The following is a 23,833-nucleotide window of genomic DNA, read 5'->3' as shown; positions in this document are numbered from 1 at the left end:
CAGATTGACATGCTTTGATTTCATTGAAAAATATCTAATACCTTTGACTCTATTACTGCATGTTGCTTTTTGACCTTTTTGTATTTTTATTTTTTTTAAATTTCAGCAAGCCAGCAAAGAAGTTCCTTAGCCATCATAGAATTAACAAATCCCGTGGGCCTTGAGTTTAACACATGTGGTTTAGGTGCTGAAAATGTTCAGGGCCCCAAACGTTACAAGTGTACCAAATGTCATGCTTTTTCACGTATCACCTGGGCCTTATTCAGTCTTAAAGTGATTCTCTCATTAAAAAAAGCTGGGCTGCCTTTCAACTGGTGGCTACATATGGAAGCATACATATGGCTGTGCTAGAATGTGGTGGGCCTGTCATCTCAGCGCAAACATATGCTGGAACAATATGTACCTCACTCAGCTCGAGGCCTTCCGTGCTCATTGAAGTGCAAAATACGTGTTTAGCTCGCATATGTTTCCATCCAGCATCCAATCTGTTGATAATAACCCTGACTCTTGCCATAGGTTGAGATACTAAATATGTTCTCCTTTCAGTTTGACCAGTGTAAGAAGACAGAAAATGCACAGATGCAATATGTGGAACAGAGGCTTTCATGTACTTACCAAGGTAATGTATTCAGTGTTAGCGTGTGCCAACAGAGCAGCTTTTACGTTGGCCAAAGCTAAACTGCAAAGCTTTTAATTTTTTGTCATACGGTGTGGATGTGGAAAGACAGCAAATTTCCATGTTATGTTGTCAGAGCAGCACTTTGCAGCCTTAGGCTGAGCATGTATGAGTTTTGTTGACTTTTTCAATCATAAAAATACATGTCAGAGCAGCACTTTACAATCCTTTTCACTATTACTTTTCGCAGTACGTTTCACGTAGATGCAAGGGCATAACTTTGGGTTCAACATCGGGGGGGTTGAGTTCTCCACTTTTTGAGTCAAACACTGAATTTCCTGCATTCCAGCGAATGTTTCTGCAGCAACTTATGGTGGAAATGTCTTTATTTATGTAAAGGCCAGTTTTTATTATTGGGGGGGATGTAACCCCCCTGCACCCCCCCCATCAGCCCTGTAAATATGCCTATCCGTAGATGTATGTAATTGGTTGGGAATATGTCCAGATTTGTTGAAAAATGGCCATTTTCACTCGCTGCTTTATTGGAAGCACATTACAAAAAAAGAAGCAAGATAAAAGAGCCTTCTCAAAATGTCTGTAAGGCAGCCAATCCCCCCCGATCAGGCAACAGAGACAGGGGAGTGAACGCTGCAGCCTCTGAAGCTGATCAAGACTTTATTTATTCAACTAAAAGTGAATTTTCAGTGTGACTGGGCTGCAAACACCCTGATACGTAATATCAAGGTGCGTGAAAAGAAAACGTGATCCAAATATAAACAGTGAGCAAATCCTCTCATCAAATCCTGCGTTGCCGCAGCACCAGGGGAAGGATTTGACTTGTTTTATTAACCTCCACTTGATCTCTTTGACTCATGAGTTCATTAATAAAACACTAATCATAACAAAACCTTCTGTTGATACCCAACTCCAGATCTATATTTGGAATACCAGATAGTTATTCCCTATAGGTGTAAAAGGTCATTTGTACCTCCGCCAAGGAGTTTATGTTTCTGGATCGTTTGCTTGTCTGTCAGCAGGATTATGGAAAAACTATCGGCCTGATTCTCATGGAAAGTGTTGGCAAAGGTGCAAAGGAAGAACATATTAAGTGTTTGAGTGGATCCGGATCACTTTCGTTAACATGGCCAGATAGGGCATGGCCTAGGTCTGTGCTCTCCGAGCGTCCTAGTAATAACTAGTATTCTCCATGCAATCGAAGTTAGTCAAGCAAGAGCACTGTAGTTTCCATGATTCTATTAATTAATACATTGGAACGTTGAACCTGAACAACCAAAAGTATCTGCAACAACCACTGGAATACTTTTAATACTAAAGAAACACTGAAACATGATCATTATATAGCAAGGCCATTTACAGGATTTCTAAGCAGATCATGGATGTTTGTTGTGACAGTGTAAAGTGTAAGTTACACTAATTCCAGAAGTGTGAGATTTTATGTTTGCATTTCAACTTTATGCAAACAACGCCCCGCTTCTCGAAAGTTGCTGCAATGCTCCCAGAATGCATTGCTCGGCTTGTAGGAATAGATTGTCATATGAATGATGATATAACATTCATACAAAATGCAAGAAAACCCAACGAAAGACAAGGAAAAAGAAAGGGAGCACTCACCCTGTTTTAGCAAAGTTCGTCCAGTAGGTCATGACGACAGCACTCAGCATCACGTCGTTCTTCGAAAAGTTGCAGTTGAAAAGATCTGTGGGGCCGATCATGGGGATCCCAAAGACGTAAGGTACTTCATCGCCGTGCGCCGAGTCGGCCCAGCTGGGCTTCATGTCGCTCTGACAGTGGTGGTAGAAGGCGTAGAAGTAAGTTGGCGAGCCGTACTGAGCGTGCAGGTCCGCCGTGGCCACCGCCGGCGCCACCCACTGGTGATCGGTGAACAGAGCCACCAGAGTCTTGCGCCGGGTCTCCGGGTTCTCCTTGTCCGCCCAGTCCGTGTACATGAATTTAATTGTCTCGCGCAGAGTGTCCTTGCCCTCCGGGTAGCCGTAAAGATGATCCACAAAGTCCGACACGGCAAAGTCAAAATCATTGGCAGACACGCCGTCCTCGCTGTCCACGATGCCGTCCACAAATTTAAACCCCTCGCCCTGATTGACCCCAAGCATGATGTCGTAGTTGAGGAACTCGCCTTGCTCCATTAGGATTTGGGGGTCGTCTGGGATTACGTCGCCGTCAATCACAGGCCCGAAGGCGATGTGGTACTTTGCAGGTGTGATGTACTGCTCGATCAGCTCCTTGTAGTTCTTGTTCTGCAGACACTCCACCAGGTCAATTGTGTCCAACATGTTGCAGCCCACCTTCTCTGCCAGGGCCCGCGTGTACTTGGCGGGCTGGTAGTTGACCGCCCAGCTGGACAGCGCCGTGCCGCTCTGGATGATGGCTTTCTGGAACAGATCTGAGGTTGGAGACACAAAAACAAAAGAAATAGACACACACGTTCTTTGTTCAAGCAGCAATTAGGCCTTATATTTAGGTTTATAAACGAATAAAGTGACAAAATTGTGACAAAAAAGTGACAAAGACATCGGGAAAAAATGTCAAAAACAACAGAAAAAACCCTCAGAAGCTTAATTTTCTTTACACTTTACACTATAGGTCTATATCATTTACAAAGACACAACAATTCCCCCTAACGGCAAGCATATGGTGCGATAATAGTTAGGAAAAACTTCCTATAAAACAGACAGAAACCTCGCTGACAGCCCACAATGTAAAATGTTTGCTGTTTTGTAAAGCAAAACCTGAGGCAGTTTTTTACATCCTGGAATATTGATAGCACAGCTTCCCGGACTGTCAATCAGCAAGTAGGCCACAACACACTGGGAACACTGGAGTTCTGGGTGGTTTTTGTTTCAGAGAGCTATTTATACTTGTGCAAACACACCGCGGCGGTGACTCAACCAGGCCGACTTGAAAAGTATGTTTTGAGCACACATTTCCCACAAGGCCTAGTTAGCAGTGTCTGCTGCCGCAGTTAGTCGAATGTGGAATATCTTCGAGTCAGATTACAACTATACATACGGAGTGAGAGCTTTTTCATCATCTTGGTATGTTTGCCGTCGTTATTGCTGGCGGTAGTCCTGTCTTCATGGCACCCTAACAACAACAGAGCTCAAATTTTTAAGAAACAAATGCAAAAAGAAGCATTTACAAGAATTAGGGCTGTCAAAATAAATGCGATAATAACGAGTTAACACAATTTTTTCTTTTTTTTTTAAGATTACTTTTTTGGGGCTTTTCCCTTTATTGACAGTGGATAGACCAGAAAGGGGGAGAGAGACGGGGGATGAACCGCAGCAAAGGGCAGCAAAGGGCAGCTGCAGGACCAACATGGGGCGAACGCTCTTGCTGGGTGAGCTAGAGGCCGCCCAATGTAACACAAATTTGTCGTTTGCTCCGAGGATCTGTTGCTTTTTTTAGACATTCTTTTCATTGTTTTTTGCGTGGAAATGACGCTTGTCAGTGAACACGTACCACAACAGTTTTTATGATCTTGGTTTGTCGGTAGAGCTCCAAGTTGAAGGAAGAAATACAAAAGGATCGCTTAAAAAAAAAAAAAAAAGAAAACCTATTTTTTTGACACTTTTGCCGTAATTTTTCTCGTTATTTCCCACTTTTGTTGCTTCTTTCGACTTTTAAAAAGTTAAAAAAATATCACAGCTTACTCTGGCAGCTAAACAACAACAGACATGATTTCTTTTGAAAATATTTTTAACAGCAACCTTAATATGAAAACTCGGCTTCTGGGGCAATTTCTGAGTCTCAAAGTCAGTTAATCTGCCAAATTCTGCCTTTTGTGTCACGTAATTACAGTTAGATGTTATAGTTTCCTGTCTTTTTGGTTTGGCGCACGACTAGGCGGGCCGAAATGTAGTGTGAACCTAAATTGATATGCAGGCCGGATCTAAATCTGCGAGGGGTCAGATTTGGCTCGCGGGTTTGACACGTGCATACAAAATTTTTTTGTCAATTCTTTGATATTTTTTTCTGCATTTTCCGACACTTCTGTCACTCTTTTGGACATTTTTGTTACTTCTTTCGACTTCTTGGTCCCTTTTAATCTGAAATTTTTCATCTTTTTTGAAACAATTTGAGGCTTTTTTACGTTTTCAGCGCATTTCCTAATGTTTGACACTTTCATGGCACTTTTGTCGGGTTTTTTTTAAGTTTTTTGTCATATTTTCTGACGTGTGACACTTTTGCTGATGTTTTTCTCCCATTTTTTTCCCTGTTTCTCCCTTTTTTTTTCCTGAGGAAAGAACATGGGCTCCTTTAAATGAAAGGGGTTTATTCGCTGTGCACGCTTGTGCTCAGCAGATTTAAAGCTAATCCACTCATTAGATTATATCTTGGGTTGCAAAGCTGCATTTCTCCCTGAAGGGTTTCTTCTTCTTCCGTAGCAACATGCAAATTACGTTTCATGGCAATTTGCCTAATACATTTCAATATTTCTTGAGCACAAGTAGAAATGTCTTCCTGTTTTCCTGATGGTCGATCTACAAGACCACAACACAGTCTGGTTTGGGATTTAAAGAGATATTTATACATAGGGCTGTAGTTTACGATTATTTTCATCATTGATTTATCTAATTATTACCCCCAAAGATGAATCAATCATCTATTACATAAACCGCCAACTATTGTGACAATCGATTAATTGGTTTGGGTCATTTTCTCTGATTCCAGCTTGTTAAATGTGAATATTTTCTAGTTTCTTCACTCGTCAATGAATCCATTAATCCAGAAAATAATCCGCAGTTTAATCAACAATGAAAATAATGAGTCGCTAAAAGTAAAAAAAAAGCAACAAAAGCATCAAACAAAATTGTCGAAAATCAATAAAATAAGCTACAAAAGCCACAGAAACTTCGGAAAAAGAGTCAAAAACGTCACCATAATCGACAATGGTCAAAAAAGGTTCAATTTAACTTTAGCGCATTCCCTTGATGAGCAAATATATAACACAAAATGAGAAGATTGGCGTGTGAGCGTATCTCCGTGTGAGCGCATCTGTGTATCAGCGTATCTCTGAAACAATGCAAAAAAAAACAGACGAAATGGCAGAAACAACACAAACATTGGAAAAGGGTAAAAAAGAAAAACGTAAAAAAAAATTTGAAAAAAGCACCAAAAATGTAGGTGAAAGCACTGAGAAAAGCTTCAAACAAACAACACAAATAATTTATTTTTACCTCTAGTTTCATGTAACTTCTTCTTGCTTTTAGTTATACTGTACATTCCTTGATGAGCAAATATATAGCATAAAATTGTGTGTGAGCGTATGTCTGTGTAAGCGTATCTCACTAAACTTTATGAATTAAATGAATTATGAATTAAACTTTATGAATATGATTAGAACTCTGTACTCTCTCTATCTATCTATATATATATATATATATATATATATATATATATATTTTGAGCGTATATAGAGATATGCTCTGTGTGAGCGTATCTCTGTGTGAGCGTATCTCTGTTTGAGCGTATCTGCATTTGAGCGTATCTCTGTGTGAGCATATCTCTGTTACCGTATCGGTGTGTGAGTGTTTCTGCATGCAAGTGTATCCCTATGTGAGCATTTCTGCGTGTGAACGTATCTACGTGTGAGCGTTTCTGCGTGTGAACGTATCTACGTGTGAGCGTTTCTGCGTGTGAACGTATCTACGTGTGAGCATTTCTGCGTGTGAACGTATCTACGTGTGAGCGTTTCTGCGTGTGAACGTATCTACGTGTGAGCGTTTCTGCGTGTGAACGTATCTACGTGTGAGCGTTTCTGCGTGTGAACGTATCTACGTGTGAGCGTTTCTGCGTGTGAACGTTTCTACGTGTGAGCGTTTCTGCATGTAAGCATATCTCTTTGTGAGCGTATCTGCGTTTGAGCGTATCTGTTTTCAGCATGTAGACTTACCTTCTGAGTAATGTGAGAGGGTGAGCAGGCTGACGCACGACGCTCCGGCCCCCGAGCCAAATATGGTCACTCTCTTGGGATCTCCTTTGAAAGCCTGGATGTTTTCTTTGATCCAGCGTAGAGCGTGTATCTGATCCAGCAGGCCGTAGTTGCCCTTGGCTGCCTGGTCTCCTGTGCTTAGAAACCCTGTATGGATGAAAACAAACAGGATAGAAACAGATCGCAATGTTACCCCTGAGAGCTTTCTGACATTGATTTATTGTACACTAAGAGTTCAAAATAAGAGTCTCCAGGCCTAAAAGCCCCCTAACATGTGCCCTTGACTGTTAAACTTAGTTACATTGATAAAAATGAAGAACTCTCATCTTCAGTATTTTATGAAAATTTAAGGTTGTACTCTCTATATAATAGCTTTATTATTGCATTAGAGTTGTATTTCTTTGAGGGTTTTAAAATAACTTCAACTTTGTGTCATTTCCCCTCAGTCTCTTTTACTGGAACGGCAAATCAATGCAGCAACCCAAACTATGTTATGGAACTTAAAATAGAAACATCAGGCAAGCGCAAACAATTTAGAAAAAACGGCAAGTGTCGAAACAAACTTCAAACAATCTTTATTTTGAACGATTACAAGAAAAAACTATCTATCTATCTATTATCTATCCATCCATCCATCCATCCATCCATCCATTCATCCATCCATCTATAGGGAAAACTGGGGGGCTTGTCCGTTTGCCAGGGCCATTTTGTCCCCAAACTTGTTGACAAATTAGCAAAAATGTGCCTAAAAGCCATTAAGTGGCTTTGTAAATGCTGCCACTTGGGGAAAACTGGGGGCTCGTCCGTTTGCCAAGCCTGGAGGCTCAGTCGATGGCCAAGCCTGGCAGCGACAGCGCCTGTCCCCAGCCGAGACAGAGTAAATGACAAATCGGATGCTGGGTAAAGAGAGGAGAAATAGAGGGAGCCTGTGGCTGTTGGATAGAGAGCCAATCTGGTTTGTCATGGTGAAGTGGAGGGGATGATAGAGAGTAAAGGAGGGCAGGAGGTGGGGTAAGATTACAAGGCCTATGGCAGCCTTATTCACCCTGTAGGACAACCACAGGTTCTCTTTATCGCCCTTCTCTTCCCTCTTTACCTTAAAGGAGTCGAGTAGAGGAGATTGCCAGGTGCTCCACCGGGATTTGAGATTAGTCAAGGCTTCATTTCAAATCATGTCCCTGAAATTAGACCGAATACATAACTAGCCAATGGAGATCCCTTCCAGTCCATTGCCAGACCAACCAGCGTAGCATCGAGCTCAACATCCCAAAAACTCGTTGACAAATTATCAAAATGCGCCTAAACCCCATTGAGTGGCTTTGTTACAGTTTTTTCCAACTGCTTACACACAAAATCTTTTCATGTCACACGATTTTCTAAACCTCTCACTCAAAGTGCAAAACTACACAGCAAATCTCCAAAACCATAAGCTATTTCTCAGCCTTTCACTCAGTTTTCTATTGCATAAAAGACTTTTTTCAAAACACTACACACAATTCTCTACCTAAGACACAAAAATCTAACAGGAAGTGACTTGCTTTCCTTTTCTAAACACAACCAATCAAAATGCTACACTTATTTACCAGGGCATACACACACACACTCCTCACATTTGCAAACACATTATGTCATAACTGAACACTAACCAATAACTGCTTTAGTATAGGCCTATACAGAGGTCAAAGGTCAGATTACCTGTTTGGAACAATGGATGCTAACTTTCAGACTTTGTTTTGCACAAAGTGCATACACATTTCCTCCGACCAGTGTTTGGAATAACGCCGTTTAAAGAACGGCGTTATGTAACGGCGTTATTTTTCAGTAACGGGGTAATCTAACTAATTACTTTCCCGTCGTTATAACGCCGGTGACGTTACTGGACGTTCAATGCGGTGCGTTACAGGCACTGATTGAATAAACTGTGTAATCCAAACGCACCCCTGGCTCGCAGCTAGTGAGGAGGTGGATTAATAACGAGGTAAGCGATTATGATTGGCTAAGGCAGAGTCATGTTTCATGGTAGCCAATCAGAGCCAATGTTTTTACACACATGCCAGCACACGCGCCACATACACACAACAGCTAAACAGATTCAGCAGAGATGGCGAGTCAGGAGCAATCCGATGAAAAATTGGCGTTTTCAAGGTGGAGATATAAGCACTACTTCTAATCCATTGTGGTCAAAGGCAAGAACGTGCATGTAATGTGTACATTATGTCCAGGAGCGAAGACTTTGTCGACATCCGTTGTAAGCAACTCTAATTTAATGAAGCATCTCACAACGACACACGCATCTACAAAGCTAGTGGCCAAAACCAGCGATACCTCTACCACAGATGATAGCTCGCCATCCACTAGCAAAGAAGGACTCGGAGCAAAGTCCTCCAAGCAGCAAAAGCTAGATCTGTCTGCCTCACAACAAAAACCTATGACACAGGCTGAAGTCAACCGTATGATAGGCAGGTATGTTGTTAAAGTATATGTGTCATATAAGTTTATATGGTGTCACTGTTTACTTTTCTTACCAAGATAATACTTGAAGTGCAGGATAAACCTCTTGCTGTCTGTCGACGTGCTATAAATATCGAAAGTTATGTACGTTAAACACCTGTCTGTTCTACTCATTTCAACTGACTTGTGAAAACTGCTAAAAAAAATCAAAATTCTTTGACATATAGCAACTTTTTTTTAAAGTAACGCAAATAGTTACTTTCCCTGGTAACGAGTTACTTTTATTATAGAGTAATTCAGTTACTAACTCAGTTACTTTTTTGAACAAGTAGTGAGTAACTATAATTAATTACTTTTTTAAAGTAACGTTCCCAACACTGGCACCGACACACACACACATATTCTTTATTCTAAAAATGATACCTTTGGTTTTCATGTTTGTACTTTGGTTTTCTAGTTTCATACTACTGTATACAACCCTGTGCTCCTCTTACTAACGTGATGTTTTGCCCAATCAATATTTTCTGTTTTACTGTAACATTACATTGTTTTTTACAGTGCACTTTTCAACCCCTCTCAGCAGATGACTCTCTCTCTAGAACATTGTAAATGTAGATATAAGCCTATGAAAGACAAAAGAGCTTTAGATTTAGAACAACGTGTACATGGTATATCCAAAAATTTACTATTATGAAAAAAGTGTTTGCCATTTGATGCAAATGCTTTATTTTGAGATGTGTTTATGGTATTTTGAATGCATTGTTTCATTTTGAAGGAGATGTGAGGCATTTTGCATTTTGTGTGTACAGTTTTAGGAATTGTGTGTAGAGTTTTGAAAAAAGGAGACATGGTTTTGAAAACGTGAAAGCAGTTGGAAAAAACTAATACATTGAAACAAATTTGTTTATACATCCTTGCTGTGATAAATGTTATATACAAAACGACATATACAACACAAAGGTTTTTATTTGTACACCACAAACATGTAGTTACGTTTCTAAAAGATTATTAACTACATACTTTCCTCAGATTGTTCAGCACTATATGCAAGTGTTGGATGGCAGCACTTTAAAGTATTTCTGTGTTCTGACATCAGACTGGTATTTATTGAAAAAGAGCCGTACAAAGTGATGAAAGTCATTGAGTCCACTGACAGGTTCATAATTTAAAAAGACTGTTTCATATGTAAAGAGGGGAGCTAGTGAAATATGTGCTGCCTGGAGATTTGCGCCCTGCTGCGTCTATCAGAAAGTCCTGAGTGAAATAAAACCCAGAGGAAAGCTGTCAATACAGAAATGGAAAAGCACTCTAATGGTACATGTTACAAATATGCTGCAGGGTTAACTACATGAAGGAAATGCATCCAAAATCCATCTACCCTATCAACTGGATTGCTCAAACAAATGGTGTCAAGTTTTAGTTTCACTTGACAGGCGCCGACAATGCTTGGCTAATGTGATTTTATAATAATACTTGAGGAATGAATTCTTCTTTGGCACAAACTGAAAGGTTAAGGCTCTTTAGTTCAAGGCTCCCATAGTTTCCCAATTCATTCACATGAAGTGACACATTTTATTGTTCTTCAGTTTGGTACTTTTTATACCTGCAGAGTCTTTACATCAGTGCACCGGTTAGCTAAAAAAACATGTTTGTTGTTTAGTTTAGCTAAAAGTAATGAATAAATGGTAGAAATAACTAACTGAAAGTAATGACTAAACAGTTTGCATGATTAGCTAAAGTAATGGAGAAAATAGCTAAAAGTTAGTTAGCTTATGGTTGAAACTAATGGTTGAAATAGTTAGTGGAAATAGTTAACTAACAATAGAAATAGTTAGCTAATGGCTGAAATAGTTAGTTGAAATAGGTTACGGATTATCGCCAACTAAATATTTCAACTGATACCTAAATATAACAGTTAGCAAATGGTTGAAATAGTCTTTCTCCTGAGCAAATTGAAGATCTTAGAAGGATATAACCAACATAGAAATATAATCTGCTATAAAAAAACGTTCCCCCTCAAAAAAGCTCCAGGAATGGACGGCTTTCCTATATAATTTCACGCCACATTCTGGGCTAAGATTCCTTATTCACAGAAGTGGTTAACTCAGTGCAAAAAAACAATAGTCTTCCTGAAACAATGTACCAAGCGACTATATCTGTTATACCAAAACCAGGTAAGACGTGCGAAACACCTTCTGATTATGGGCCTACAAGCTTAATAAACTGTGATAAGAAGATCATAACTAAAGTCTTGAATAATAGACTGGTACAAATTCTACCAAGCTTAATTCATTACGACCAAGCTGGTTTTATACAACATAGGGATTTAAGAACTAATACCAGAACATGTATCTCCCTCACACAATATGCAAAGAAACATAAAATAGATTTAACATTAATGGCAGTTGATGCGGAAAAGGCCTTTGATAGACTAGAATGGTCCTACTTGTTTAAAGTATTGGAGGTATACAACTTCCCATTAAACTTTATGAATATGATTAGAACCCTGTACAAATCTAAAGCATATGTATATACAAACGGAATTCTATCAAAACCTTTCTCATTAATTAGAGGTACTGCCCAAGGATGTCCTCTTTCACCATCATTGTTTGCATTAGCAATTGAACCCTTGGCTCAAAAAATTTGAGAGACAAAAGAGATAAGAGGTATTGAGATTGGTAAGAAACTGTTTAAAGGGAGGTTATTCGCAGATGATTTATTACTTTACTTAAGTAATGCAATCACCTCAGTTCCACACGTTATGAAAATAATTACAACCTTTTCAAGGATCTCAGGTTATAAAATGACTATTGCAAAAACGGAGCTGTTGGCAATAGACTCTTGCAAAAAGGACTTGGAGAATATCACACAATTTTGGATACAGAAAAAAAAAATATATATGTTAGAACTTATATTAGCCATGATAAGACCCAGTTGTATAATGATAACTTTCTTCCAATTGTGAAGGACTTTAAGAAGGATGTTAGGCAGTGGCAAGACTTGCAGATTATTTTAATAGGAAGAGTAAACCTCTTTGAGATGATGTGGCTACCGAACTATTCCTATAACGCCTCCTAAAACCTTTTTTAAAGAGGTAAACTCAATAATTTCTTTGTTCATTTGGTCAAATAAAGCATGTAGATTGAAAAGGAAACTTTTGTATCACCCAAGAGCAGAAGGGGGTCTTAATCTCCCTAACTTAGAGTTCTCTCATGTAGCAGCTCAGTCATTTTATATGGAACGCATAATAAATAAAACAAACGAAGATCCATGGATAGATATAGAAAACAATCAATTACAGTGCAATGATTTACTGCTAGCACTCTTTTCTAAGGACAACATCAAATCAACAAATGTTGTTATTAATAGTACATTAAAGGCCTGGAATAAAATAAAAATTCTCCATCAAGAAAGAGGGCTTCCCAGGCATATACCTATTTGGAGCAATCCATCAATAAATATACAGCGCACGCAGCTTTACTGGGAAACATGGATAAAAGGTGGAATAAAGCAGTTGTCAGATGTCATAAACCACGACACTGTTGCACCATTCACTGAATTAAAAAGCAAATATAACCTAAAAGATACAGAATTATTTAGGTATATGCAACTGAAAAACTGGATTACTTGCAATTTTGACTTGGAAAAGAACATCAGCCCTGAAATGTCTAACATGTTAAGCCAAAGCAACAAAAAAAGGAGGCTGATTGTCTCTATGTACAATTTACTGATAAGCATGGAAAGCAGTGATACATTATTACAAAATATATACAATAAATGGACGGAAGACCTAGGGGTTGACGTTAAAGAAAAATGGAAAGAAAGCTTGTCACTAACATACAAATTAACTACTAATGAAAATCTGCGACTAATACAGTTTAAGATAATGACAAGAATATATTACACTAGAGATAAAATAAATAACACATCATCAGATATAGGTTTAAAATGTAACCATTATGGTGACTCCCTTATGCACGCCTTTTGGTACTGCAAAGGAATTAAGAAGACTTGGAAGAGCATAGAGATTTGGTTATCTAAGTATACTAACAGAAAAAAATCATATTCTCTCCAAAAATGTGTATTTTTCAAGATATAGAGGGAATAAGATATCCAACTAGCTGGCAGATACCATTTTCCTCTCTTATCTTATTAAAAAACTAATATTGCAAAACTGAAAAAATAAGGAAGCACCTTCAATAAGGATAAGCGGACGAAGATGGATGGATGGATGGACGAAAGATCAATGTCAGAGGACAAAAATAAAAATAAACAATTTGATAGCCAATGGAGCCAAATTTGTAATGCCCTCTAGAGCAGTCTTTAGAACGCCCTTTATTATTTTATTTTACTTATCTTTATTTATTTTATTTTGTTGTTGTTGTTGTTGTCATAGTGTGTGTGTGTGTGTGTGTGTGTGTGTGTGTGTGTGTGTGTGTGTGTGTGTAAGCGTGACCTGTCTTGAATGAGGACCAGCAATGTGAAGGGTTGGCAGGTAAATGGGGACGGGGGTGCGAGAGATGGGCTGGGGGAAGGGAGGTTAGTTGGTAGGGGTGGGTCGGTATAATCAATAATAAAAAGTATTGAGGGAAGCATAGTATGTAAAAATAGAGATGAAATTCTGACAAAACTCTGATTTTGATGAAAGGATTTTTTTGTTGTTGTTTCGCCTTGATGTATTTCCTGGTACCTAATCATGATGACCCACAGAAATTTATAAAAATTAAAAATTAAAAAAAGCAAATGGTTGAAATAGTTAACTAAAAGTGATGGCTTAAAGTAACGTTAATAGATAAATGGTTGAAACATTCAGTAGTAGTCGCCTAGAAGGATAGAAGTAGGATTGCTGACCAAACCATCCTTAATATTGACAGTTTAATTAAAAACCTTTATATAACAATTACTGTTCTACATTCAGAACATACAATGTGAATTGATTAAGGGGTACATGAGTTCATCTGACAGAAATGTGGGGGGACCTCAGACCAAAAGCGGATGGGAACCACTGTTGGGATGCACCCATAAGAATTGTGTGTTCGACCAAGCATGCATCACAAAATATGTTGTTATCAGTAACTGCTCCACTTAAAATAGGTTATAAACTAATGAGTGAGGTCTGTCGTTAGACCTCCTGTAACAACACATTATGTAATAACAACGGATTATGTAATAACAGCGCATTATGTTCTCCATGAACCATCACCTTATCGTGGTGGAGAGGTTTGTGTGTCTCTGTGAACCTGAGGGCTGTGTTGTCTGGAGCTTTGTGCTCCTGGTAGGGTCTCCCAAGGCAAAGTGGTCTCAGGTGAGGGGCCAGACAAAGAATGGTTCAAAAACCCCAATGGAAAAACAAGGTAGAAATGGAGTGACCCTGCCCGGAGGAAGCCCGGGGCCCCCGTCTGGAGCCAGGCCCAGACGGGCGGGCTCGTCGGGCGAAGCCTGGTGGCCGGGTTTGCCACGAGCCCGGCCGGGCACAGCCCGAACAAGCTACGTGGCTCCCATCTCTCCAGCCCATGGGCCCACCACCTGTGGGAGGAACCGCTGGGGTCGTGCGCTGCCACATGGGTGGCAGTGAAGGTCAGGGCCCTCGCCGGCGACCAGACCCGGGCGGCAGACGCTGGCTCTGGGGACGTGGAACGTCACCCTCTGTGGGGAAGGAGCCGGAACTGGTGCGGGAGGTGGAGCGCTACCGGTTAGATCTGGTGGGGCTTACCTCTACGCACAGTCTCGGTTCTGGAACTGTACTCCTGGATAGGGGTTGGACTCTTTTCTTCTCCGGAGTTGCTCAGGTGTGGCGCGCCGGGCGGGTGTGGGGATACTAACAAGCCCCCGGCTGAGCGCCGCGCGTTGAGTTTACCCGGTGGACGAGAAGGTCGCCTCCCTACGCCTGCGGGTTGTGGGGGAAAAATCTGACTGTTGTTTGTGCATATGCACCAAACAGGAGTTCGAGTATTTGGCCTTCTTGGAGACCTTGAGTGGAGTCCTGCATGGGGGCGCCAGTGGGGGAATCCATTGTTCTGTGGGGGACTTCAACGCACACGGGGCAATGATGGAGACACCTGAGAGGGCGTGATTGGGAGGAACGGCCTCCCTGATCTAAACCAGAGTGGTTGTTTGTTGTTGGACTTCTGTGCTAGTCATGGATTGTCTATAACGAACACCATGTTCGAACATAGGGATGCTCATAAGTGTACCTGGTACCAGAGCACCCTAGGCGCGAGGTCAATGATCGATTTTATAATCGTTTCATCTGATCTGAGGCCGTATGTTTTGGACACACTCGGGTGAAGAGAGGGGCAGAGCTGTCAACCGATCACCATCTGGTGGTGAGTTGGGTCAGGGGTGGGGAAGACACTGGACAGACCTGGTAAGCCCAAACGTGTAGTGCGGGTAAATTGGGAACGTCTGGAGGAGGCCCCTGTCCAACGGACTTTCAACTCGCACCTCCGGGCGGAGCTTTTGGTTTGCATCCCTGTGGAGGCTGGGGGCATTGAACCCGAGTGGACAATGTTCAAAGTTTCCATTGCTGAAGCTGCGGCGAGGAGCTGTGGTCTTAGGGTCTTAGGTGCCTCAAGGGCGGTAACCCACGAACACCGTGGTGGACACCGGTGGTCAGGGAAGCCGTGCGACTGAGAAGTAGCCTTTCCGGGATATGTTATCCCAGAGGACTCCGGAGGCAGTTGCAGGGTACCGAAGGGCCCGAAGGGCTGCAGCCTCTGCCGTGAAAGAGGCAAAGCAGCGGGTGTGGGAGAAGTTTGGAGAAGACATGGAGAAGGACTTTCGGTCGGCACCAAAGTGCTTCTGGAAAACTGTTCGCCACCTCAGGAGGGGGAAGCGGGGAACCATCCAAGCTGTGTACAGTAAGGATGGGACACTGTTGACCTCAACTGAGGAGGTAATAGGGCGGTGGAAGGAGCATTTTGAGGAACTCCTGAATCCGACTAATACGCCCTCTATGTTAGAGGCAGAGCTGGAGGATGACGGGGGATTGTCGTTGATTTCCCGGGCGGAAGTCACTGATGTAGTCAAACAACTCCACAGTGGCAAAGCCCCGGGGATTGATGAGATCCGTCCAGAAATGCTCAAGGCTCTGGGTGTGGAGGGGCTGTCCTGGTTGACACGTCTCTTCAACATTGCGTGGAAGTCTGGAACAGTGCCAAAGGAGTGGCAGACTGGGGTGGTGGTTCCCCTTTTTAAAAAGGGGGACCAGAGGGTGTGTGCCAATTACAGGGGTATCACACTTCTCAGCCTCCCTGGTAAAGTCTACTCCAAGGTGCTGGAAAGGAGGGTTCGGCCGATAGTCGAACCTCAGGTTGAGGAGGAACAATGCGGTTCCGTCCTGGTGCGGGGAACAACGGACCAGCTCTTCACTGCTCCAGGATCCTGGAGGGGGCCTGGGAGTATGCGCTCACCGGTCTACATGTGTTTTGTGGATTTGGAGAAGCGTATGACCCGGGTCCCCCCGGGATACTGGGGAGGTGCTGCGGGAGTATGGGGTGAGGGGGTTCTATTCTACCAGGGCCATCCAATCTCTGTACGACCAAAGTGAGAGCTGTGTCCGGGTTCTCGGCAGTAAGTCGGACTCGTTTCAGGTGAGGGTTGGCCTCTCCGCCAGGGGTGCGGCTTTGTCACCAATCCTGTTTGTAATATTTATGGACAGGATATCGGGGTATCGAGGTGGGGAGGGGTTGCGGTTCGGTGGGCTGGGGATCTCATCGCTGCTTTTGCAGATGATGTGGTCCTGATGGCATCATCGGCCTGCGACCTTCAGCACTCACTGGATCGGTTCGCAGCCGAGTGTGAAGCGGTTGGGATGAGGATCAGCACCTCTAAATCGGAGGCCATGGTTCTCAGCAGGAAACCGATGGAATGCCTTCTCCGGGTAGGGAATGAGTCCTTACCCCAAGTGAAGGAGTTCGAAGTACCTTGGGGTTTTGTTGGCGAGTGAGGGACAATGGGAGCGGGAGATTGGTCGGAGAATCGCGGGCGGGGTGCGGTATTACATTCCATCTATCGCACCGTTGTGACGAAAGAGAGCTGAGCCAGAAGGCAAAGCTCTCGATCTACCGGTCGTTTTCGTTCCTACCCTCACCTATGGTCATGAAGGCTGGGTCATGACCGAAAGAACGAGATCCAGGGTGCAACGGCGAAATGGGTTTCCTCAGGAGGGTGGCTGGCGTCTCCCTTAGAGATAGGGTGAGAAGCTCAGTCATCCGTGAGGAGCTCGAGTGAAGCCACTGCTCGCTGCGTCGAAAGGAGCCAGTTGAGGTGGTTCGGGCATCTGGTGAGGATGCCCCTGGGCGCCTCCCTAGGGAGGTGTTCCAGGCACGTCCAGCTGGGAGGAGGCCCCGGGGAAGACCCAGGACTAGGTGGAGGGATTATATCTCCAACCTGGCCTGGGAACGCCTCGGGATCCCCCAGTCGGAGCTGGTTAATGTTGCTCGGGAAAGGGAAGTTTGGGGTCCCCTGCTGGAGCTGCTCCCCCCGCGACCCGACACCGGATAAGCGGACGAAGATGGATGGATGGATGAACGCATTATGTAATAAAAAACCTGAATACAATATGGAATACATTTCACAGGAGTTTGTAATAACTGATTTCATAATGCTGTTCTTACAAAATGTGGGGGTTGCACAAATATTTTATAATATGGTGCATGATGTGTGTAATATCAAACCAAAATGAAGGTCTTCAAAAGGTAATAAATATAGTGTCTTTATTACAAAAGCAGCAGATTATTACATAATGCGGGTGTAACTACATAAGTGAAGTGAATACATACATTTCAGAAGTGAACATGTATTACATTTTGACATATTATTACATAATGCGTTGTTAGTTTTAGTGACACTTTCCATGTTTTATTCCATTTTGCAACGATTTTGGTGTCTATAGGTCGTAATTGCTGCTTGAACAAAATGACATATTTGACCGTTATTCAGGGGAAGCACAGTCTCGCGTGTTGAGTTCGACCACATATGCCCACATCAAGCAAACGTCACAAAATATAATATATAGTTTCTAATCCCCACTTATAGTAAAATAGGTAAAAACCAATGAACGCGTCCACTCTTTAGACTTCCTGCCTCAGTGCTGTTCAGACCGTGGGGTTGTGTCCATCTGTGCTTTGTCATGACTGACCTACATTACACTCTGAGCCCCTGTTAAGGCAGAATTAATACAAACAGGGGGGAGGGGAGGGACTTAACGCTTCCTCTGTGCTCATTGACAGATCACAGTGTCACTGACAGCACAGGAAAACAATCCTCTATCAGTTATAATAACTACATCTTGTGTTCAAGAGTATTTTGGTCCAGACATAAATGGTAACAGGTGAAGAAATGTGTTACATTCTCATACTATTAAAGAACTGCTCAGACACCAATATTATATGAAACACAATGGTGACCAGTGTCTAAAATTAAAGGGCGGTCAAAGAGCAAAAATGCCCCAAGAAATCTCAGAATGTCCTTTTAAAGGGGTGATAGAATGCAAAACTGATTTTACCTTGTCATAGTTGAATAATGACAGTTTAGTGGGTAACTAGGACATACATAGAACCTCTAAATCCCATTGACACCTCTTTTCTCTGCAAATCTCACTATTTGAAACTGCCTCTGAAAACGGGCGAATCTCAACGAGCCCCATAGTTGACGTCAACTATTGCTGCTCCTCCTCATTTGGCTCTAGTCTTTCTCTTTGTCACGCCCCAACATTTGCATAGGCTACACAACTGACCTGAGATCAGTTAGTCTTCTGAATCTAGGTCGTGCAGATCTCAGAAATTGTATACATTGTTCATATGCTATTTTACCATTAAATTCACTTCTGAGACTTTTTTATGTGAGAAATCAACTATGTAGAGGTCAAATACGGGCCGTTTTACGAAAATTTATGTCTAATTGCAAATTTTGTCCGACTGTGTGTCGGAGTTCAGAGGCTGGTGCTGCCTGTGTAGCTGCCTCGCCGCCCGGCCTGCCTTCCTCCACAGACCCCGGCCTGCTTTGAGGTAGATGGAGCTCAGTCACGACTGGCAGCCCACAGCACTCCATACCTGCGCAAAGTCACCGTTTTGGGCTAATGGACTACGAAACGCCGCTGCTCTGACAGCGCTCCAGGGCCTCCAACTCCCCTCTTCCTGCTAGCTAAATGCCCGGTGTATGTGAGTGAAAGCGTGGTCAGCGAGCTTGTTACGCCAGCATTCTCTTACCACAGGTTCCAGTTAATCTTTTAATGTGTGTAATTATAATGTGTTGAGTTATTTAAACAAACGATTGGGGAAATAAACGCCGCTTGTCCGTGAGTCTCATTGATAGAGCCTGTGGCTGGATGGAGCTCTATCAATGAGAGCTAGCTAGCTAGCCTCCTCTTAGAATTCCTCTGGAATTCACAAAAATTCATTAACTTGAAATCAGACAGCGTTGTTAGGTTTATAAGACATTTAGTTAGATGTTGTGTAAGTGGCGTGACGAAATTCAAACTGTAAATATAATCGAATTAAGGCGAAAAGGAAGCTAGCTAACTATCCGTGGTTTGTAGCTACACATAGCTAGGATTGAAGGGACAGTCACAGCTAACAAAACACTTTGTCTTCACAAATATTCATTAACTTGAAATCAGACACCGTTGTTAGCTTTATAAGACCTTTAATTAGATTTTGTATAAGTGGCGTGACATGTGTGTAACATGTGGTAACAGATTGCTGGTGTAACAAGCTCGCTGACGGCGCTCTCACTCTCACACAACGGGCCATTTAGCTAGCAAAGAAAGAGGGGGGGTGAAGGCCCTGGAGCTCTGTCAGGGCAGCGGTGTTGGTAGTCCCTGCTGTGGGCTGCAGCCGTGACCGAGCTCCAAGTACCTCATAGCAGGCCGGGGTCTGTGAAGGAAGGCAGGCCGGGCGAAGAGGCAGCACCGGCGGCTGAACTCCGACACACAGTCTTACCAAATTTGCAATTAGCCATCAATTTTCGTAAAACGGCCCATATTTGAGCTTTATATAGTTGATTTCTCGCTTAAAAAAGTATCAGAAGTGAATTTAATAACGAAATAGCCCGATAAACAATGTATAACTTTGCAGTGTCTGAAATATGAGGCCTGCTGCTGTCGAGTCTCCCATGTGTTTCTATGTAGTTTTTGGTCAAACCAATCAGCGCGTAGCTCATTCTGAATATTCATTAGCATACCATATTTGGAAGAAAAGCTCTTGTTCCAAATAGAGCCATATTCACAGGGTAGTTAAGGGCCTAATAAAATAGTATTCGGGCAATTTTCAGCCCAACCAATGTTACATACCCCATTAGGAGACCTTAAGGAACAGTGTAAAATACCCTATATAATCATTCTATCACCCCTTTAAAAAAATTATCTAGGTGCAAACATTGCACCCAGGATTTTAAAAAACAGGAAAATTACATTTACTAGTTTAGGCCAATATCCTAATCCGACAATAAACCATAAATTGGTTTTCATTCAGTACATTTTAATCTCCAACACACACTCACACAAACAGCAAGGTTACATAAAACTGCACTGATAGGATAATAGCAATAGTGTGCTGGGATGCAGTTGTATGTTAGTTTTTACTTTTTACTGTACACATTTCAATCTGGGCTCATTTTACATTAAAAAACCAACCAACTATTAATGTTTATGCCCCCAACATTCTGTTAATTCATCAGATTTTTTAGACATTGGGGCAAGAGTTGTCCCCCAAATATTCTTCAGATTCCCTACACTGATAGTGAGTCAACATTACTTTAATTTCGTGATGTCCAACTAAGAGTATAAATCCTTTTTGTTTAGTGTCCAAATTGGCAGTAAAACACTGATGTGGTTAGTACAAAATGGACAGCAATTTGGACAGTGCTTTATTCCTCCAAACCTGCAAATCCCACAGGATAACATCCCAAATCCATGTTGAACAAATTGAACAGGTTAATGAAATGTTGGCATTTTGGTGACACGATTTTTTTACCTTTACAACAGAAATGTGTTTTGCAGAGCCAAATATACGAGCCCAGTCACTAAACTAAACCGCCTTAATCTGCATAGGACATCTCACATTCAAAATGATTTTTTTCCTGGAAATACCATTAGCGTGTTATCTAAATGCCACAGCGTGTTATTGTGCAGGGTTTAATGTTAGGGAGTAGCAGCCTTAGACGATGGCAGAGTAGTGTGAGCGACACAGATGACAGAGTGAAATGGCACGGCAGAATGCCAAACGTTCAAGTTTTATGCACAAAACGTTCACAGGGCAGAGAGCAACTTGAGCCGATGCCTTTAATTACATTACATCACTCACTCACCAGGGGCAGAGAGGTGGGGGGGATTTCTGCTGGGGCTCCAGCCCTGAATGTTTTCAACCGAATCGATTCAACATTGGATCAAATTAGGGCTGTCAAAACTGGCCAAAAATTACGTTTGAATATTCCTTCTAAAAAAAAACAGAGGTTTGAATACATTCATATATCTATTTTTGCGCATTATGTCCATAAGAGGGCAAACCAATACAACGGGAGAGAGACAGGACTCAGCAGATTACAATGCCATCACAGAGCCTTAAGTATTTGGGCCATAAACAACCAAGTCTCTTGCCGTTCCATGTACTGTATTTTTCCAACGATATTTTCTCATTGTCTCCTAACCCTCTTATAATATTGGAATATACATTTTCATATTCAAATGTTTGTTTCTTTTTTACTATTTGAATATATAATCGAAGCTGAAGCACTAGCTGGTCCAGCAGAAAGCGGAGGCAGCGGCGTGGAGTACCTGCCTGCAGTCTGGAAAAAAGCTACGCTGCACCTTACACTCTAGTTTCTAGTCAGCAGTTTATCATTTAGTTCTCTGATTCATAATGTACGATGCAACCAATCTCTGGAAAACAGCTAGGGTTGGTTTATACTGTCACATATCTTTGATAGTTATGTTAAAATCTGGCCCCTCGCAGATTTTGATATGACCCACATATAAATTTAGGTTCACAATCATTTTTGGCCCACCCAGTTTGTATTTCTGAAGTTTTTTCCTGACTTTTTTTGGTTCTTTTTATCCAATGATTTTTTTTTCAATGATGTTGTCACTTTTTTCGGCATTTGTTGGGTTTGTAAAGTTTTTGCCACCATTTCTAAAGTTTTTTTTTCCCCACTCTTTCCGACGTTTGTTTTGCCGCTTGTTTTGCCGTTTTTGCCACTTCTTCCAAAAAAACTTTTCAACGTTATTGTCACTTTATCTTTTACTTTTTTCTATGATCGCTAAGGAACTTTTTTTAAGACTTTTTTAGGCCTTTTTATCGACTAAGCTGTGAGTGAGAAGACTTTATAAGATATGCAGTAATACAGTCAAAGATATTTTACTTTTTTGATGAAATAAAAGCATGTCAAGCAACTAAACATGTCTGTCAGGGCAAGCATCGCTTAAAACTTATAATTATCATTCCTTGAGCCTTTTTCTTTAAACCAAGAGTGCCATCTATTGGGTGCAGTAAAAAAAAGAAAAATGGTTCATGAAGTTTCATTTGGACATCACTACATGTTGACAAAGATTTTGAAATTGGGCACTGTCGCAGAATTGTAAAACACCCTATATTGACTTATTTGAATCAGTATCAGGAGAGAAAAAGTCTAATTGTTGCCCTACCCTAATATGCCTGTCCATTTGCCACATCACAAATTACAATTTACACTTTTGTCAACATGACGTGCACAACAAACACTTCCCAGACTCTTCCTAGCTGAAACAAGATACTCCGGTAAAACGGTTTGTTTGGACTGTGATAGAAACCTCGGGGGATTTGTTTTTTAGGGTTATGGACACTTTTCAGTTGGCAGCACTCGCTGACATGAGACATCATCATCTGGGTGTAACTGCTCAAACAAACACCCTGCAAGTCCGCACAGCACAGTCGGTGGCTAATTAATTGTAAATGGAGCAGGCGTTTGCTTTTCCCAATGTCTCAATTTGGAAAAAACAGATGGTTGTAATCACAAAAATAAAGTGACACCAGCAAATGGTCTGCGCATTTTAATGTCATCTATCGCTGTAATTCAGCAGGAAGGGAACATTCGGCGGTCTTTTATTACGGTACGGAGAGAGGCAGAGCACACTGACAACATGACAGTAATAGTGCTTAATTGTGCTCCCTGTCCAGAAGATAATCTCCCCCGTGGCATCCCAGAGGAAATCTTAATTATCAAAAGGGAATGGTGGGAAGGGGATGGTTTGGGATAAGCTCAGCAAGGTCACAACTTTGTCAGGTATGAAGTGGCCCACCAGGCTTTAAGCATTCAGCATTCACCTGCAATTTCTGCTGGAAATGCATTTTCTAGCTTTTTTTTTTTTTACATACTATTTTGCTTAGTTTTACTAAATTTTTTGGGATTTCTTAAGCTTATAATATTTGTTTTTACTTTTTTTTATGTAAGTGGTTTTCTTATGTAAGTGCTCTCCAACTGTCTTCATCATTCTGAAACCAGAACACAACAAATGTCATTTTCCCTCCTGCCACCTAAAGACAGGCAGAACATGTCTGATGTTTCTATCTTTAAGTTCCATAATATAGGTAGAAACGGTCTGTAATTAGACTGAAGCATTGACGCACAGCTGCTGTTAAACTTAACCTCCGCACAGCTGGCAGAGGGCGTCACATTATGTGGCAGATTTTGGACAAATCCCACTAAGATTGACACTTTGATAATGCCTGAGAAAAGTAAAAAAAAATGGACATTACTCTGCAACTTTTCTTTTTTCCACTTAAGCTGCAGATTAGCGGCGGTTGGCTGGGCTGCGT

At 41.7% G+C, this 23,833-nt stretch overlaps 1 protein-coding gene across 2 annotated transcripts in view; it reads right to left on the bottom strand.

Annotated features, from left to right (window-relative positions):
- Nucleotides 1-23,833, bottom strand: part of nlgn4xa (neuroligin 4 X-linked a) — an 89,638-nt gene that overhangs the window by 5,799 nt on the left and 60,006 nt on the right. For both annotated transcript variants that reach the window (XM_039793626.1, XM_039793627.1), the window contains 2 exons: nucleotides 6,552-6,737; nucleotides 2,249-3,038 (listed from right to left, as the gene is read on the bottom strand). In XM_039793626.1, coding sequence (XP_039649560.1) covers nucleotides 2,249-3,038; nucleotides 6,552-6,737 — 976 coding nt within the window. The remainder of the gene's footprint in view (nucleotides 1-2,248; nucleotides 3,039-6,551; nucleotides 6,738-23,833) is intronic.

The sequence above is a fragment of the Perca fluviatilis genome, chromosome 24 (genome assembly GCF_010015445.1).
Source record: "Perca fluviatilis chromosome 24, GENO_Pfluv_1.0, whole genome shotgun sequence".
Taxonomy (NCBI): domain Eukaryota; kingdom Metazoa; phylum Chordata; class Actinopteri; order Perciformes; family Percidae; genus Perca; species Perca fluviatilis.
The sequence above is the reverse complement of the archived record's forward strand: the minus strand, read 5'-3'. Positions and strand labels throughout refer to the sequence as shown.